The sequence below is a fragment of the Lipotes vexillifer genome, unplaced genomic scaffold, assembly GCF_000442215.2.
Source record: "Lipotes vexillifer unplaced genomic scaffold, Lipotes_vexillifer_v1.1 scaffold63, whole genome shotgun sequence".
Taxonomy (NCBI): Eukaryota; Metazoa; Chordata; class Mammalia; order Artiodactyla; family Lipotidae; genus Lipotes; species Lipotes vexillifer.
This window is the reverse complement of record NW_006784492.1, coordinates 920283-937861: the sequence shown is the minus strand read 5'-3', so window position 1 is coordinate 937861 and position 17579 is coordinate 920283. Positions and strand designations below refer to the sequence as shown.

At 54.5% G+C, this 17579-nt stretch overlaps 1 protein-coding gene across 3 annotated transcripts in view; it reads left to right on the top strand.

Annotated features, from left to right (window-relative positions):
* The window catches only part of CPZ (carboxypeptidase Z), a 23281-nt gene extending 19551 nt beyond the window's left edge, over positions 1-3730 (top strand). For 2 of the 3 annotated variants that reach the window (XM_007456863.1, XM_007456862.1), the window contains 2 exons: positions 2507-2606; positions 3280-3629. In XM_007456863.1, coding sequence (XP_007456925.1) covers positions 2507-2606; positions 3280-3629 — 450 coding nt within the window. Of the gene's footprint in view, positions 1-2506; positions 2607-3279 lie in introns of all 3 variants that reach the window. The other variant, XM_007456861.1, reaches the window with a different exon arrangement.
* Positions 3731-17579: the final 13849 nt, after the last annotated feature.

Below are 17579 nucleotides of genomic sequence, written 5' to 3'. Positions count from 1 at the left end.
CACCCCCCCCCCCCCAGTTATGGGTCTGAGGTCACCCAGAGGTGGGCAGGCTGTGAGCAGGGGCCTCGGAGAACGTGTCTACAATCACCCATCACTGGACCCCGAGAGCCAGGTCTCCCAGTGGCCTGGTGGCTGCGTGGGGACCAGATGCCACAGGTCACACTGCCTCTCCCAGCCCTGCCCCACCCCTCAGTCTCCCCAGCATGGCCTGCCACCAGGGGATGTGGTTCTGAATAGGATAACACTCATGAAAGGGACACAGGAATTCAAAATGGAACGACAGTGCTTTTGTATTACAGTAGAAGCCTGTACATTTTGCTTATCCCCGAGCATTTTTAAGAATCATAAAAATGGCGTGTTGCTGCAGCCTCCCGGTGAGAAGCAGGTCCTAAGAGGAAAACAGGATTGCCCGAGGGAGACAACGAGGGGTTGTGAGCGCACAGAGCTTTCAGTTGGTGTCCAGGTGACATCGAATCCTGACACCAGTCCTGGCCAGGGGATGGGGCTGCCCCACTTTTTAGATGGAGGAACAGGGGTGCTGGGGGAAGGATCGTGCTGCTCAGGGGTCGCTGGGCTCCCATCCTGGCTCACAGAGGCTGTGATACAGCCAGAGGAGGAGACAGAGGGTCAGAGAGTGACCGGGCGGGTCCAGTGTCACCAGCCACTGCGCAGAGCTCGAACTCAGATGTGCCTGACCCAAACGCCAGTTCTGTTGTCGAGCCCCCTGCTTTCTAGAAAGATCAGGAGCCTTTCTCCAGGCAGGAAGCAAGCCGAGCCTCCGGACCAGCAGCTGCAGCAATAGGAAGGAAGCAAGGCCACGGATAATAACTGGGCGCTGTTAGCACTGTTCCTTCTCTGCGGCTGTGCCAGTGACCTCGCTGCGGGGCCTGGTCATCATCGATAATGGCTCGAGGCCAGGCCTCTTGGCTCGTTTCGTTTTACGGCTGTCTGGTGAAAATGAGTTTTAAGGAGTCTTAAATGGAGCTGGGATTGCTCCGTGGATATTGTATGTGAAGGCTCGGGGTATAAAGATTTAATAGCAAGCGCGATACCGTGGAAGGCCGGGCAGCACATGGCCGGGCGTGGCCGGCCTCCCAGGATGGCCCCCAGGACAGCTGCCCGGGCCTCCTGATAAGGATCCATCTGTCGTGTCCACTGAGGCCTTTTGCACAGTGATCCTGACCAGGCCTGGGCCGGGGGGCGGAGGGAGGGGGGCGTCTACATCCCCCTGGACAGGAGGGGAGGGGCAGGCGCGCCATCTCTCCTTCTCTGCCTAAGAGTTCTGCGTCCCTGGTTCTGCATGAAGGTGACTCCTCAGCCCGAGAGCGAGGCCGGACCAAAATCTCACTGGTGCGTGCTGGGAGTACCTGAGGCCCTACTGTGTGCTGGCATCTGTTCTCAGGCCGCGGAGGAGGGGAAAGGGCAGATGACATCGCAGTGAGGTCAGGGCTGGGAGAGCGGAAACCAAGACCCTGGGACCCAGAAGAGGCCCCTGATGTGGCCAGTCATCACGGAGGGCTTCCTTGAGGAAGAGGGGTGTGAACTGTGTCTCTAAGGGGGAGGGGAATAGGCCAGGTGAGGGAGCTGGTCAGGTGTTCTGAGCAAAGGAAGGGCCGAGATGCAGGCTGGGAGTCCGGGGGCAGCCTCCGGGGATAGGATGGCGCCCACGCGCGGAGTCTCCCCTCCCCCCAGGGCGTCCCGGCCGCCTTTGGTGTGAGCTTCAGCCTCTGGTTGTTTGCAGCCTGACAGAGCAAAGGGTGTTCAGTGTGTTTGTTGCTGATGGTTTCAGGAGAACTGTGCGTGGGCTCAGGGCTCCAGGAGGTGATTTCTTTGGAAAGTGCGGCTTCCTAGTCTGACTGTGATGTATGCAGGAGCTGCAGGGCGTGTGCTCGGGAGTGGCTGTGCTTAGGACCCATCAGGAGGGTGGGCCGTCCTGTCTTCAGCTCGGCCGCTGCGCCTCACGTGTATTAATTCTTATTTCCTGCGGTGGGCACGGTGACCCTATGTTACAGATGGGGAGAGTGGCCCGAGATGCCAGGTAGCTTTCCAAGGTCAAGGAGCAGGTTGGTGCCTGGCCAGAACTGACACCAGGGTCCAAACCCTCGGGCCCGTGTCCTCCCGCTGCCCCACACTGCCTTTGGGACCTCGGCTCAGAGAGAACCTGCCACACCGGCTCTGCCTGGGAAGGCAGGGGGCTCAGCGCTCATGGCCCAGGAGATGATGTCAGCCAGACACCCGAGCTGGACTGTGGGCCATTCACAAACTCAGGAAGGGGTTGATTGCCGCAAGGGGACCCCAGAGGTGGGCTCACTGGTCACCCTCGCTTCACAGATGAGGAGACCAAGGCCCAGAGGGGGTGTGGCTTACTCAAGATGGCGAGGCGAGTGGTGCAGAGCTGGGCTTAACCAGGCCGTTTCCCTGGAGATGGGTGGGGATTGGCTGGGAGGGCTGCCGGGCGCTCAGGAGGGTACGTGCCGTATCCATGCCCTGTCCTTGGTCTCCTCAGGTGCACCGGGGCATCAAAGGCGTGGTGATGGACAAATTTGGCAAGCCGGTCAAAAACGCCCGGATCTTAGTCAAGGGCATCCGCCATGACATCACCACCGGTGAGCACTTCCTGGGGCCACGTGGTGCTGGCACCTGCAGTGCTCAGAGCATGCCTGCCGCTCCCTCCGTCCTGCGCCAGCCTTGGGGGGTGAGGGTGGGGAGCCCTGGGGTCTGTGTCCACCACGAGCTGTGCCTCCTGCAGCATTGGGTCCAGCGGGGGGGTAGGGGTTGTGCTCACATCCTGGCTGCCAGTGACCATCGGTGCGGATTCCATGTTCCTCAAGAAGTGACTTCTGGGCGAACCTTCCAAAGACTACAGGAGGGAGCCCGTTGTTTCCTATCCTAGAGCTTACATCCCACTGGTAAGCTGGGGTGCCCATGTGGGCTCCAGGTGCCCTCAGGGATTTCACAGCTGATTTGAAAAATACCATACATTGTGATGTGAGTTCCTTGTGGAAACACAGTCCAGAGGAGGGAGGGATTGCTAACTGTGTGGGGGATGGAATGGTCTGTGAAGGTTTCAGAGAGGAGGTGCTGCCTAAGCAGGGTTTTGAGGGATGAATAGGAGTTTGACAGAGGGAGCAGGTGGGGAGGACATTCCAGGCCAATGCAGAGATACACCTTTGGGGTCTGCTGCCCTCCAGGCTGACGCCCCCCTGCCCCCCATTACCCATCGTCACAAAGCTATCTGAGCCCAGGTCTGAGAGTCACTTTCATTCCATTTGTCCACAGCCCCAGATGGTGACTACTGGAGACTGCTGCCCCCAGGGTCCCACATCGTCATCGCTCAAGCCCCTGGCTACTCCAAGGTCATCAAGAAAGTCACCATCCCTGCCCGGATGAAGAGGGCCGGCCGTGTGGACTTCATTCTCCAGCCGCTGAGGATCAGACCCAAAACGTTCCTTCTCGGGCCACGGAGAAGTGGGCCCGGAGGCGCCGGCCCACACAGGGAGCCCCAGGAGCCCAGCCAGGAACCCCTGGGGGCCCGGAGACAGCCTGCGGCCGGCGGCAGCAAGCCCTGGTGGTGGTCTTACTTCACGTCGCTTGGCCAGCACCAGCCACGCTGGCTGCTCAAGTACTAGGCACCCCCGCCCCGCCATGCACTCTCCTGCTCTTGACTCCATCTTCCAAAGACATCCCACAAAGCCGTTTCTGTTTTATTAAAGTGTTTCTATTCACCTCCTGCCGTGACGAGAGGCTCTGTGTGTGAGGCCCTGCAGGGGAAGACACGATCCCTGGAGGAGAGAGGGTCGCTTGGGCAAGGGCTCCTCTGTCCCACAGGCGGCCAGTAGCGGGGTTGCCCTTCAAACCCTTCCGTGTGTGGCCCATTCCCAGAAAGTGAGGCCTTGAATCCAGAGGGGCCTCTACTTTACAGACCGGAAACCGAGGCTCAGCGGGGGCCGTGACACCCCAAGGTCACACATGGAGAGGGTGGTGCCAGGCTGGGAGCCGAGACTCTGGATCCTAGAGCTGAAGGTTGTGTGTCTGGGAATACGTGGACCTAGAGCTGAAGGTTGTGTGTCTGGGAATACGTGGAGGTTGGAGGCCAAGGAGAAAGGTGGGGGGAACCTGGCTGGGGGAGTGGTGGGTGGGCAGCAGGTGACCCCCTCAGAGTCACAGCCTCAAGGGCAGGAGAGCTGGCAAAAAGCATCACCCGGGGCTTCCCTGGTGGCGCAGTGGTCGAGAGTCCGCCTGCCAATGCAGGGGGCACGGGTTCGTGCCCCGGTCCGGGAGGATCCCACATGCCACGGAGTGGCTGGGCCCGTGAGCCGTGGCCGCTGAGCCTGCGCGTCCAGAGCCTGTGCTCCGCAACGGGAGAGGCCCCAGCAGTGAGAGACCCGCGTACCGCAAAAAAAAAAAAAAGAAGCATCACTTAATGGTTATGCTCAGAGACTCCTGACTCCAGGAGGGAGGGTCTCCCTCGGCCCCATCCTCATCCTATGTTGCCACCAACTTAGGTCCAGGGGTACCTGAGGCCCCAAACTCCCCACAGGACCCCCTTCTGGTCCGCTTCTGAAGTTAGGTGGGTCTGTCGGTCCTGGGATCTATCAGGCAGGGAGTGAGGTAGCGTATCAGAGAAGGCTCATAGAGAGGGTGCATTAGTCAGCTAGGGCTGCATAACAAAGCACCGCAGACCAGGCCTCAGACCACAGACACTTGTCTCCTGGTCTTGGAGGCTGGGGGTCTGAGTCAGGGTGTCAGCAGGCTGGTTCTGTCTGAGGCCGTGAGGGAGGATCTGCTCTAAGCCTGTGTCCTTGGCTTCTAGATGACTGTCTTCACCCCATCTCTTCACATCCTCTTCCCTCCATGCCTGTCTGTCTCTCTATCCAAATGCCCTCTTTTTATGTCTTATTGGATCAGGGTCCACCCTGATGGCCTCATTTTAATTTGATCACCTCTGTAAAGACTCTGTCTCCAAATACAGTCACATTCACAGGTACTGGAGCTTAGGACTTTGACATATAAATTCTGGGTTGTGGTGGGGGGGCACGCAATTCAACCCATAAGAGAAGTGGGATCCTTGCTTGCTCCTGGCTGTGTTCTTGGGGTCCTTTGCATCCTAGTGTCCCTGGCCTGGGCAGGGTTGACCCTACACAGAAGTGTGTTATCCCTCTGGAGCAGTGCCTTCACCCCAGCTGGATACCAGCCTGACCCTTACTAGCACCATCAGCATTGTGGGATTGCTTCCTGTCAGCCTGGGCCAAAGCCAACAGGAACAGGCATGCTTCTGATGGTGGGTGGTGTTGCCTTTGGCGGGGGAAGGGGCGGGGGGGGGGGCGAGGGCATCCTCCAGTCACACAATCCGGCCCTCATACAGCGGTTCACAGTTTTCAAAGTGAGGCACGTGTGTGCATCCAGGGATGATCTGGAGCTTTGGTCAAACATCACGGCTTTCGGAGCCCCTCTACCTCACATTCACCCACTCATGTGTCAGTGGTCCCGAAGACCAGCAGTTATCTGGCCCTACTGTGTACTGGGCACTCTATCCCTGCTGCACGGATATGGGTACCACCCAGAGAGCTTGTGGGACGAGCCCAGGACCTCGCAGCATGTGGGCGGCAGCTGGACCTCTCCTTCAGGACCTGTGTGTGGGGCTCCTGCTCTCCGGGCATCTCTCACTTTCTCTGCTGATCACAGCCACCTCCCAGAGTCGGTGTGAGAGGCAGAGACAGCTCTGTCCAGTGCCTGGTTCATGCCAGGTGCTGAGGGCAGGGCTCCGGAAATGAGGATGAGGATGGGGAGATGGAAGACCAGGAGGCCACCCCCAGCCCCTCACTGGGGCCCACATCATCTGTTTGTGGCCAGCAGAGACCCTGTGAGGGCTCCTACGTCCTTTCGATAGAAACCAGGAGTCCTTGGCAACACCCTTGCCCTCTGACAGCACCCTGAGCCAAGGCCCTCTGGCTCCACCCCGTCTTTTCAAGTCTCCTGGTTTCCATCATGGGAGATGACATTTAAAAATGTAAACTGCACACCTGGCTCCTCATTTTCCCCCCGGGGTTGGCCATGGCTTCCAGGCCCTGCAGAGGACATGTTACTGAGTCTAAGCTCATACTGCTTGCAGCACGACAGGCCAGTAATTGAGAGACGAGTTGTTGGGACGAGGAATAACGACTTTATTCAGAAAGCCAGCAGACAGAGAAGATGGTGGACTCATGTCCCAAAGAACCGTCTCGCCTGAGTTACAATTCAGACTCCTTTTATACTAAAAGGGGAGGGAGCAAAGTCAAACGCTCCTTGGTTCCCATCAGCCTCCAGAGGGGATGTGTTAATTTCTTCCCCCTGCAGTCATTCACAAGTGGGCCTGGTCAGGATGTTTCCTGTGAGCTGAACGAAGGTATTTTAGCTTAATGCTCATTACCTGAGAGTCAGGGTTCCCAGAGATGGGCAATGATGTGTAATTTAAGCTTATAGGCAACATCCCTTTAGTGATGAACTTGTAACAGAATACAAAGGTTCTTCCCTGTTACAGACAGAGCTGGAAATAGGTTTCCTTTGAAGGGGGAACATAGATGAGTTCACATTCATGGTTCCAATCCAAATTCAGAATTACTTAGCCCTCTGTGCTACTCTGAGAGACCCGGCTTTCAACAGCGATGGGGAAGATAGAGTGTTTGTTATAATTGCTTATTTGCTTTATCCGGAATACACACACACCAGCCTCAGATGACACCACCACCCCACCGCCCATGGTGTGATGACTGAAAACAGCTCAAGATTTTCCTTTTTTTTTTTTCTCTTATCCTGGGAAACAACCCATTAAAGATACAAGGTCAAGTTATTAGATTTTACTAGTCTTGGCAGTTGAGGGCACAAAACTTAGGGGCAGCAAAGAATCACAGGCACTCGGTAGCACTGGCTGCAGGAGCTGGTCCTTGGTCTCCTGCATGGGGCCGGGCACTAGGGAGGAACGGGTTCGAAAGGGAGCAGAGCTCTCAGCAGCTGGGGGTGGGGGTGGGGGTCACTGGTTGGGGGGAGGGGTCTTGATTTCGACACAGAACTGGGGGTTTGATGTAGACGCAGGAAAGGGAAGGTGACCCTTGGCGTAAAGAGAGAGCCCAGCTGACTCACAGATGCTGATGAGGAGAAAGGGGGTGGGGGTAAATAGCAGAAAAAAGGAGGAAAAGGAAAAGATCACACAGCAAGGAAAAAGTAAACGATAAGCATAAAGAACACGGTAGGAGTAAAATGCAGACACCAAAACTGTGCACGGGCTGAATTCCCTGTTAAAAAGCAGTGACCACGAATTTGTTTTTTTTTTAAAAAAAAGCCTATATGTATTTTACTTTATTTTTTATTCTCTTTTTTTAAAAAACATTTATTGAAATACAGTCGATTTAAAATATGTTAGTTTCAGAGTACAGCAAAGTGTATATATATATATATATATATATATATATATATATACACATATATATATTTATATTCTTTTTTTACATTCTCTTAAAGAAGCAGCCTTCAAGGCAAATGGTAGAGAATGCTTGAGAATAAAGGGGTGTTGAAAGGATGCCAAGAAATGCAGACAAAATGAAAGCAAGGGCATCATTTTTAGTCCAGAGAAGGTGGAACTGAAAATCAAAAACATTAAATGGGAAAGAGGCATTCTGAAGGATTAAAAGGACAATTTATGAGTAAGATAAAATAATAAATCTGTATTATGCACTAATCAACTTAGCAGCTAACTATATAAAACCAAGTTATTTAAAAATACGAGGAGAACGTGATAAAAGCAGAATTTCAACAGGAATTGCAATGTACCATTTTCAGAATCAGACCAATCTGGTAGATGATAAATAAATCAATCAAGTTTTAGAGAAATGGAATCACCAGCAAACTCAATTTAATAGATGTATACAAAATATTTCATACTTCAAATACAGATTACAGGTTCTTTCCAAGAGCCACTGACCATTTATGAAAATTGATAATGTACTTAGTCACAAAGTAAACCTTTAGAAAAAATTTAAAAGGTTGAGATTTTCTCTAGCCATTTGCTAGAAAAATTAGAAAAAATAAATAAAATTTCGATCTCTCCCCCCCAGAAAAACCCAACCCTTTACCAGTTGGAAAGTAACACGCACACTCTCTTAAATTATGCTTTATCTTAGAGAATAGATTTAGCTGCATGGCAGAGAAACAACAGAAGAGTGAATTAACACGATGGAAGTTTAAAAGTCTGGCCTGGGTTGTGGTCAGACAGCAGGATGCTCCATGAGAGCCCAGGTCCCATCATCCTGCTGCTCCACCATCCCGGGGCTGCCCTCATCCACATGGTCCCCAACTTGCCCCCATCACTTCTGCTCACATCCCATTGGCCAGAACTCAGTCACATGGTCATGCCTAGCTTAAGGAATGCTGGGATTTGTAGTTTTTAGCCTGTAGTTTTTTATCCTGTAGTTTTATTTGTAGACTATGTCCAATAAAAACCGAGGGCTCTGTTACCATAGAAAAGAGGAGAATGGATTTCGTAAGACAATTAGACCCTGTACTATATCTTCGCAGTAAAAGGAAATGAAAACTGAAATTTGAAATTAATCTGAGAGCAGTGACAAGGAAAGCTTCTCAATGGGACACAGTGAAAGCTGGTACACTGGTTAGATACATTCATCTTTGAAGAAGAAAGACTAAAAATATAGGAGTTAATTTATCACCTGAAGGAAGTATTTTTTTTAACCTCAGACTATAAGAAGAGGAAAATGACAAAGAAAAAAACATAAAGAGAGGAAAGAAACCAAGAGTAGAAAGTATTCACCAGCCCCAGGACTGGCTCTTTATAAAGACCAACAAAACAGATCAAATCCCTCACAAACCTGATTAAGAAAGAGAGTAAAAGAGACATGATCAAAAATGAGAAAAAAAGACAATAACTAAAAAAATTGGAAGAGATTTAAAAATATCTTTTTACAGAAAGTTTTATATAACTCATGGGCATTAAAACTGAAGACCTGGAGAAAAAGAGATGGTTTCTTGGAAAAATGTGAATTAAATATATAAAATATATTTTTAAAATAAGTATAAATTTTAAGACTTAACCTAAGAAGTAGGTAACTTGAACCGATCATGTATTAGAGAGCAGATGAAAACATGGGTGCTGAGAGCTGCGGGAGGCGGGAGTGGGGAGTGCCTGCTAATATAATGGGTGTGGGTTTTGGGGGGTGACGAGAATATTCTGGAATTAGGTAGTGGAGATGGTTGTACAGCTCTATGAATATACTAAAATCCACTGTACACTTTAAAATGGTTAAAATGATGAATGTTATGTTTTATGAATTTTATCTGTTTTTTATTTTGTTTATTTTTAATTTTTTTTCTTTTTTGCGGTATGCAGGCCTCTCACTGTTGTGGCCTCTCCCGTTGCGGAGCACAGGCTCCGGACACGCAGGCTCAGCGGCCATGGCTCACCGTGGGCCTAGCCGCTCTGCCGGCATGTGGGATCTTCCCGGACCGGGGCACGAACCCGTGTCCCCTGCATCGGCAGGCGGACTCTCAACCACTGCGCCACCAGGGAAGCCCTAGCTGTTTTTTAAAGAAGGTAGAGAGAAGGCTCGTTGGAAGGAGCGCCCAGAGATGAAGAATTGAGTGACACTGAGTGACATCCGGGTGACACTGCTCACTGATGGAATGTCAAGGACTGAGGGGACGTACAGACTGTGGGAGTGGGTCTGGGGCACATCTGTCCTCGGTCATGGGCTGCTCATCACACACGCATCCTCCCACCCCTGGGCACTGTGAGGTCCTCGGGGGAGGGAAAGTGTCACCGCGTCCCAGGTCCCGTGAGAGTCTAGTGCACCTCTGATGTTCATTGAACAAGGAATGAATGAGTGAGAAGCAGGAGGAAAGCTGGACGCGCCTGGGGAGTGGTGAGGTAGGGCAGGGCCGAAGGTGTCCCGGGGGTGCCGGCCACGCTTTCCCGGGCCGCCTGGGAAGAAAATGGGCGTTGGCTCTCGCCAGAAGATGGAGGGGGTCAACCGAGGGTTCTCGTCTTCCCGGGGTGGGGGAGATGTGGCCTGATTGTATACCAAGCGTTTCCTGAGCCCCCTTTGCTTGTTGGTGGTTGCTTTAGGGACTGGGAGAGACAAAGGGCCAGAGCAGGGGTGGTGAGGGTTCTTGGCCGCTGCCAAGGCTGAGGTGGGGTGGCTGCAGGCATGGGAAAGCCAGGGCCTCTCTTCTCCCTGTGAAGCAGAAGAAGAAACTGTTGGGTGAGAGTGAAGGGGGTGGGAGGGTGATGGTATATGCGGAGTCACCCTGGGAAATCGGAGGGGGCCGCTGAACAAGACTCGGGGGCTGTGAGGGAGGGGCTTCACCTGCGCCAAGGGTGTGCACGTTCAAGGTCCCTTCCAGTGCACCCACAGCTTAGGTTTGGGGCATTCTCTAGAACCCTAGACTCTTGATTGGAAGTGACCCTGAGGGTCTTCTAGAGACATTTCTGCCCAAGCAGAGTCTCCTCTCCAACATCTCTGATAGTTAGTCTTACAATCTTTGCTTACATACCTTGAGCAGTGGGAAGATTACCCCCTCACAGGGAAGCCATCGCTGTGTAGGTGTATCGTATTGTGAGAAAGCACTTCCTTAAAGGGGGCCCATTTCTTACGTCAGATCCTCTCTCTTCCCATGACCACTCTTCCACCAGCTCCCGTGGACTCACCGTGCTCCCCTCTGCTAAACGTCCAGGTCCCTCCTTCCCAGGTGGACAGTCCACAGGGAGAGGAGAGAGTAATCTGGGACCAGTCTCCACGCTCCACTCTGCATTAAACCATAAACCACTCTCAAATGATTTTATGAGAGTCATTTATTCCCTTCCATTTTCGTATACAAATCTAATCTTTTGAGAACCTACTTTCTTCTAACTCACATATTACGGGCTTTCATCAATAATAATACACGATCAATTACTCAAATGTAATTGATTAGTCTAGAGAACCCTATTTTCCCCTCTTAGCTTGCGTCTGATTGGACATAAAGCACAGCAATTGCCATGTGATGGTGGCCTTGCCCTTTGGCTGTGGACTATCTTTACCTTTTAGCCGAGATTAAATTTATACACAATTTTCTAATGTTAGCTTAAGAAAAATCCAAAAGGGTACTTTATATCCCAACCCTGCAGATGACACCATCCCCTGACGCGATAAGCAGCCCATGAGCTGGATTAGCGGACGAAATTGCCTTTGGAGTTGGCTCTGAGCTTCGTTCATCTTTATTTGGCCACACAGATAATTTTTTTGTCATCGGAAAGTTGAGTTTCATAAATTCAATAGCACCCAATTCAATAAAGAGAATCAGAGTCTGTTTCAGCCAGTCTGCGTCTCTCCCAGCTGAACCGAAACCATGACGTCTTACCAAGATGGCAGCAGTGTCCAGAGGATTGGCCTCCGGTGCACAGGGACAGTCCGGGCCACCAGCACCAGCCTGGGCTACACCTCTCTCCACCAGCAGAGTGGATCGCTGAGAACCGTGATTCCGCTGGGCCACCGGGTTGGAGGTGATGAAGAGAACGGCGGGCGTGAAGGATGGGCTCTGGGAGGCTGGAGTTCAGCCTCCTTGGCTGTGTCGCTTACTGTGCGCCCCCGTTTCCTGGGGCGGACGATTCGTGGAGGAGGACGATGTAGACAAGGGGCCAGGAGCTCAGGAGATGTCTGAGGCTGGCCACGTTCGCCACCCGGTCAGGGCTCCCAAAGAATATTCAATAGAAAAAGCGGGGTGGGGGAAGCCCTTTGAAACCCTGACCCCAGTGCAGATCCTGCTTTCTCTGTGCAGGCTTCACCATCACCATCACCCTAGTCAGGATGGCGTTGTCCTTCCCCACTGATTCCACAGAAGGCAGCCAATACCTCTTTAAATAATATGGGTCCTGGGAGGGACTGGGGCCAGACGTGGCTTCTCGTCTAGAGCCAGGAGGGGGACCTCCTCGTCAGCTGTCTCCAGCCTCAGAAGGAAGCTTCGCGGGGGTTCCGAGGATGCGTGGAGGGGGCCCTACAGTAAAGCAGCTGGAAGCTGCTGCTGTGCAGTGTCAGAGTTGAGTGGCCGGCGGGGGTTCCCAAGTTCCCCCCAAATGAGAGACTCCGTGACCAGCGGAAGAGGCCTCTGGGCCTCACGTTTGAAGCATCCCAGTCCGACTCAGAGGCTGGAGTCAGACCAGCTCTGTCACCTCCCAGCCCAGCTCCCTGGGGCAAGTGACTCAAACGCTCCACTTTCGACTATTCATCAGGAAATGGGATGATACTGACACGGTCTTCATGGGCTGTTTCGGGATCAAATGGAGAAAAGCATGGACACCCCGGTCCCCACTGCCTTCAACAATGAGTGGACTGACGGCCGCCGGGCAGCGGCCCTCTGCAGGCAGGAGCGGGGTGCTGCGGGGGCGGGGGGGACGCATCATTTCCGCTAGAACTTGGGGCAGAGCCTGCCATCAGGTAGATGGAGTCCTCATCAGCAGGACGCCTCCAGATGCCCTGATTCTGGAGGGAGACAGTGTTGAGCCCCTTCCCGGAGCTGGAGGCTCCCGAGGTGGAGATGGCAGGAGGACTTGGACCCTGCTTCTCCTCATCCCTCAGTCTGTAGGAGGGGAAACTGAGGCTTGGGCTTCAGTCGCACAGCCTGCTGGTGGCCAGTCGGGCATCGTGCCCAATGCGTCTTCTGGGATCGACCTGTGCTAAAGGCAGCCCCCATGTGTCGGGCTCCCAGCCAGGTGCTGTGCGCCAGCTGCCATGCCTTAAGGCCCCCTGTGCAGTGATGGCAGCGGGGACAGCAGGTCTCACTGTGAACCTGTGTGCCCGGCCTGGCTGCGAGGCCGAGGCCTGCCCCCCCGGTCACACGCTCCCTCCTGGGGAGACCAGATGGGACGATGCCTAGGAGGCCTTGGCATGTGCCTCGCTCCTTGGGCCTCCCTTCCCGGTGGGTCCACAGGTTGGAGGATGGTGGGTGGATCCCGTCGGGGGTTGGACTGTGTGCCCAACAGAAGCTATGCTGACGTCCAAGCCCCAGGTACTCACTTGGAAATGGGATCTTTCCAGGTGTAGTCAGGTTAATACAGGGTCATGCTGGAGTGGCTGGGTCCCCTCCAATGACTGGTGTCCTTCTAAGAAGAAGAGAGACACAGGCATACAGGGAGAGGCCACGTGATGACAGAGGCAGAGACAGGAGTGACGCAGCCATGAACCAAAGGATGCAAGGACTGGGGTGGCCCCCGTGCTGGAGCAGCCTGGGAGGATCTACCCTCAGGTGAGCCCACACCTGGGTCTCAGGCTCTTGGCCTCCAGACTGTGAGAGAGGAACTTCTGTGGCCTTTAAAAATTTAACTTATTTTTATTTTTTCTTAAAGTCTTTATTGAATTTGTTACAATATTGCTTCTGTTCTATGTTTTGGTTTCTTGGCCGCAAGGCATGTGGGAATCTAGCTCCCCGACCAGGGATTGAAGCCGTACCCCCCGCACTGGAAGGCAAAGTTTAACCACTGTACCTCCAGGGAAGTCCCTCTGTTGTTTTAAGATGTCCACTTTGCCGTGTTCCATTAAGGCCTCCCCAGGAAACGATACAGACCCTTCTCAAGTGATGGCTGGCCCTCTCTTCACATCTGGTGATGGGATCATTCAGGGGAAAAGGAATTGGGCAGTTATTCCTCAGGGGCTGGGGAGCATCACATTTCTCCCCAGGGCGGTCACTCTGTGAGAGTGAAGGAAGCAAATCCCTCGGAAGCTGTGGCCCGCGTGCCCCGAGTGCAGCGGGACGCGCATAATTGGTTGGCTTTGCAATTCTCTCCCCTCAGTGGAGACAAATTGATTTGTACATGGACGTGGGCTGTCACTGGCGGGGGCGGCCGTCTCGTTAGAGGATGAGATTTGCTGGGTGAAGGAAGGGCGGGCTTTGGCAGGGCTGGCGGTGGCAGCAGGTAATCCCTCTAGGGGCAGCAGGCAGCATGAGATGCGGGACCTGCGGCTGCATCCGCAGGCCCTGGGCCTGTGCTTTGCCGAGCACGTGCGCGCCGAGACCTGCAGGCGAGGCCCCGGGGCCGCAGGAGCACACACACGTGCTGGCCTGACCTGAGCTCTGGGCTCCCGACACACAGATACCGTTACGGGAAGGGTTACAGGAAGAGAGAGGATGCTGCCTCAGGGCAGGACCAGGCGCTGTTCACAAAGAACAGAAATGATTTGGAAACCCCCAGAGCGCCACGTCCGACGAGAGAAGACAGGACCATGACCGGCTGCTCTTTAGGTGTGAGAAAAGCTTTAGGGGGGACCAGGGTCAAACGTGTGCAGACAGACAGGCTGGCCATGGGCAGGCTGCGGGCCTCTCCTGCGCAGGCCAGCTCCCTGACTGTTCGGGGAAACGGTGTGGTCAGAGTGGACTCATTACTCAGAAAGGCCGAGAAAGTTGTCTGCAGCTGCTCTCGGCTGCCCGAGCACATCAGTGTCAGCCCCTCACCCACCGCTGTTCCTGGGAAGGGGAGGGGGACGCCAGTGGGCGGAGGGGCAGCAGCGGTCCTCGGGGGCCACGTCCTGACCCCCCTCCAGCCCCGTGACAGGGAGCTCATTACTTCACAGGGCTTTTTGGAGAATGCTGATCCCCTGTGACCCCCCTGGGTTTGACCCGAGAAAGCCCTCCCCACGTGGAGTTAGAGCCTCAGGCCTCAGCTGTCGCCAGGAGGGGCCGGGCTAGGGCGGTCTGGCCCCGTTTAATAGCTGAGGGTCTTGGGCAAGCCACTTAGCCTCGGGGTCCTGCTTGCTTGCCGGTGAACACAGGAGGGTGGCAGGAAGGGACTCCCCTCACCATTCGACCTGAGGCCCCACTGGAATTCCCAGGCCTCTCCTTTGAACCTTCAATTTGTATAAAAATGTAAACGAATCAGATTCCTCACCTTTCCGTCTCAGTTGTAGGGATCATTGATAGAATAACTGCTGTTTATAAAAATCATCACTGGATTTGCTACTCTTGCTCAGATCATTCTCGAAACGCCTCAGAGACAGAAGTCAGCGCCCAGGTCTGCGCGCTGACCGAGAGATGCGGGCTAATCTAGAACAGAAATGAACAAAACAAAGGAAGGCTTTTGAATCATAAATTTGTTCCAATACTTTCACAAAGAAATGTGCACCCAGGTCTCGTGCTGAAGAAAAGCCCGTGAGCTAGAGAGTGCCTGACCGCGGTCCTTCCTGCTCACCTCGGGTGGACCTTCCATGCTGTGCACCTGCTGCCTTCCTGTAAACCCCTTTGTGCGTCCACCACGCGCCTGCTTGCCGAGCACGCACTGCGGTTCCCGACGCCACCGGATATAAGAGGCAGTCTGGGGTAAGGGGAGATATTCCAGGAGGGCTTCCCAGAGGAAGAGGCATGAGTGGATCTCGAAGGTACAATCAGAGCTCTCGGGGAGGGGAGGTGGGCTGGCTAGTAGAGAGGGCATTGGTGGGGAAGTTACCGAGGTGTGAAGTGCCCTCGGCCCTGGCTGTGTCAGCCGGAGCCCAGGCTGGGAGGATGGGGCAGAGAAAGGGGCAGTATCCACCAGATGTGATGGCTTGGTCAGCTTGCAGGTCTCAGCCTTCATTCCAGAGCACGTGCCACGGAGAAGGCCTTTGGGGTGTCTCCCAGAGCAAAGGGGTCCCTTGGCCCGATGAATTTGGGGGATTATCTCGGAGATTTCCGGCGCACATTATCACGTTAAAGGCTCTGAGAAGCCCTGCATAAGGAAACCGGTTCGCTCTAGCCCGGCGGTGCCCCAACTTATTCGACCACGGGACCCCTTTTTGCACACGACCCGGGAACCCCCCAGGAGATTGACACTGGGTGGGTCGCCGCCCCTAGCAATGGGGTTCACGGACACACTGGTGGTCGGCCTCGTGACTGTCATCCACAATCTCCACACCTCCAAGTCTTTTCCCCCGAAGAAGGAGGCGTGAGCCCGGGGGTTTGAACGTTGGCCGGGGTGCTCACCAGCTGGGCTGTCCCAGCCCTCGCTCCTCTGACCGAGTCGCACGGGGTGGAGAGAGGAAAGGAGGTGATGGATGGGGGGCCAGGCCCAGGAGGAGGGCGTTCCAAGGCCGGGAATACTGGTTTCCCTCACCCTGACGCTCCGTCTTCCCTCCCACCCAGCACACAGCAAAGCCATCTGCCTACCCGGCCATGAGCGGCTAAGCACGGATGCCTCCTGACCACTGACCCAACGCTTTGGCTCGCTCCAGCGCTGCCAAAATAAGAAGCAGACTTCCTCTGCGCGCCCAGATCTACAGGATGCAAACCCGAAGGGGCAACACTCGACGAAAAGAGACAACAAAACCCAGACTCCCCAAGCAGGTGGAGGCGCCTAATTCTTTCCAGGGCACCCAGCAGGGAGGATGCTGGTCTGCGGGGAGGCCCGTGGGAGGGCCTGCTAAGCAGAGGACGTGGACCCGAGTTTCCCTTGGTTCACGGGGCTGCAGACCCCGGAGCATCAGTTCAGCCCGGAACCGTGCTGGGGGTCTCAGCCGCTGCCAGCGCAGGGCAGACTTTCCTGGGAGCCAGGCATGCAGCTTAACCTTCAGGTCGTCAATATCACCCCCACAGACAGGGAGAGCAAGGTGGAAAGGTGAGCTCACTTTCTGCAGGTCACGCGGTGGGGAAGAGACGGGATCTGGGTTTTGAATCCCGTGGTGCTCTCCGCAGCCCTGGAGTTTTGCAGTCAAGGAGACAGGCCTGAGTCAGGGCTGGGGAGCTGGGTCCCACGGACCAGCCTTCCAGAATCATCTCACTTGCTCTGTGTCTGCCGAGGGGCACCTGCACGCAGGCCAGCCCTCCCGCCCTTTCATTTCCATCCTGTCTGCCTTCAGACCTCAAGCAACGTGAGCTGGGCCCCTGCCGGGAAGTCTTGGCCAGGACGTGGGCTAGAACTCCTGGGGTGAGCGGCCGTGCTCCCCCGCTGTCTCAGGGGTCCCCAGGCCGCCTTGAGGAGCCGGCAGGTGGTGATTGAGAGCACGCCCTCCCCCATCAGACCGCCAGGCCCAGCTCTGGGTTGCGCCGTGTCCACTGGCTGCAGGGTCACTTAGCCTCTCTGTAAAGTGGGCTGGGTGATGCAGGTATGCATCAGAAAGGGATGATGTAAGGACAAGTGGTTCCAAACACGCAAAGCCCCCAGGAGGGCACCTGGCCATGGAAGCCCCGTCGGTTGTCTGTGTGTGTGCACTACTGTGCTGGGAATGTTAACAACCGGCTCTCCAGAAAGGAAAAACCAACCAAGCAGCCCTGACTTGTAGTGTTTCCAGATTCCCATGGAGTAAATGCTGTCATGATGACCATTGCAGTAATTTAACATGTGGCCCCAAAACTTCTGGACTGGAAAGGTTAGCCCCGGCAGCTGTTGCAGCCCCTCACCCCCGGGGCACTTTTCCTTACTGCTGGAAATAGAAAATCAGGGCTGGAGCCAGGGTTCCTGGGTGGCCCCTCGGGCTTGGGCTCTGAATCCAAAGCTCCAGAGAGGATACCCTGCTGATATTTTGGAAAACAAGACACACAAGTTACATTTCCTGTCCCAGGCAGACCACTACACTATAAACCACTCCAGGGGAGAT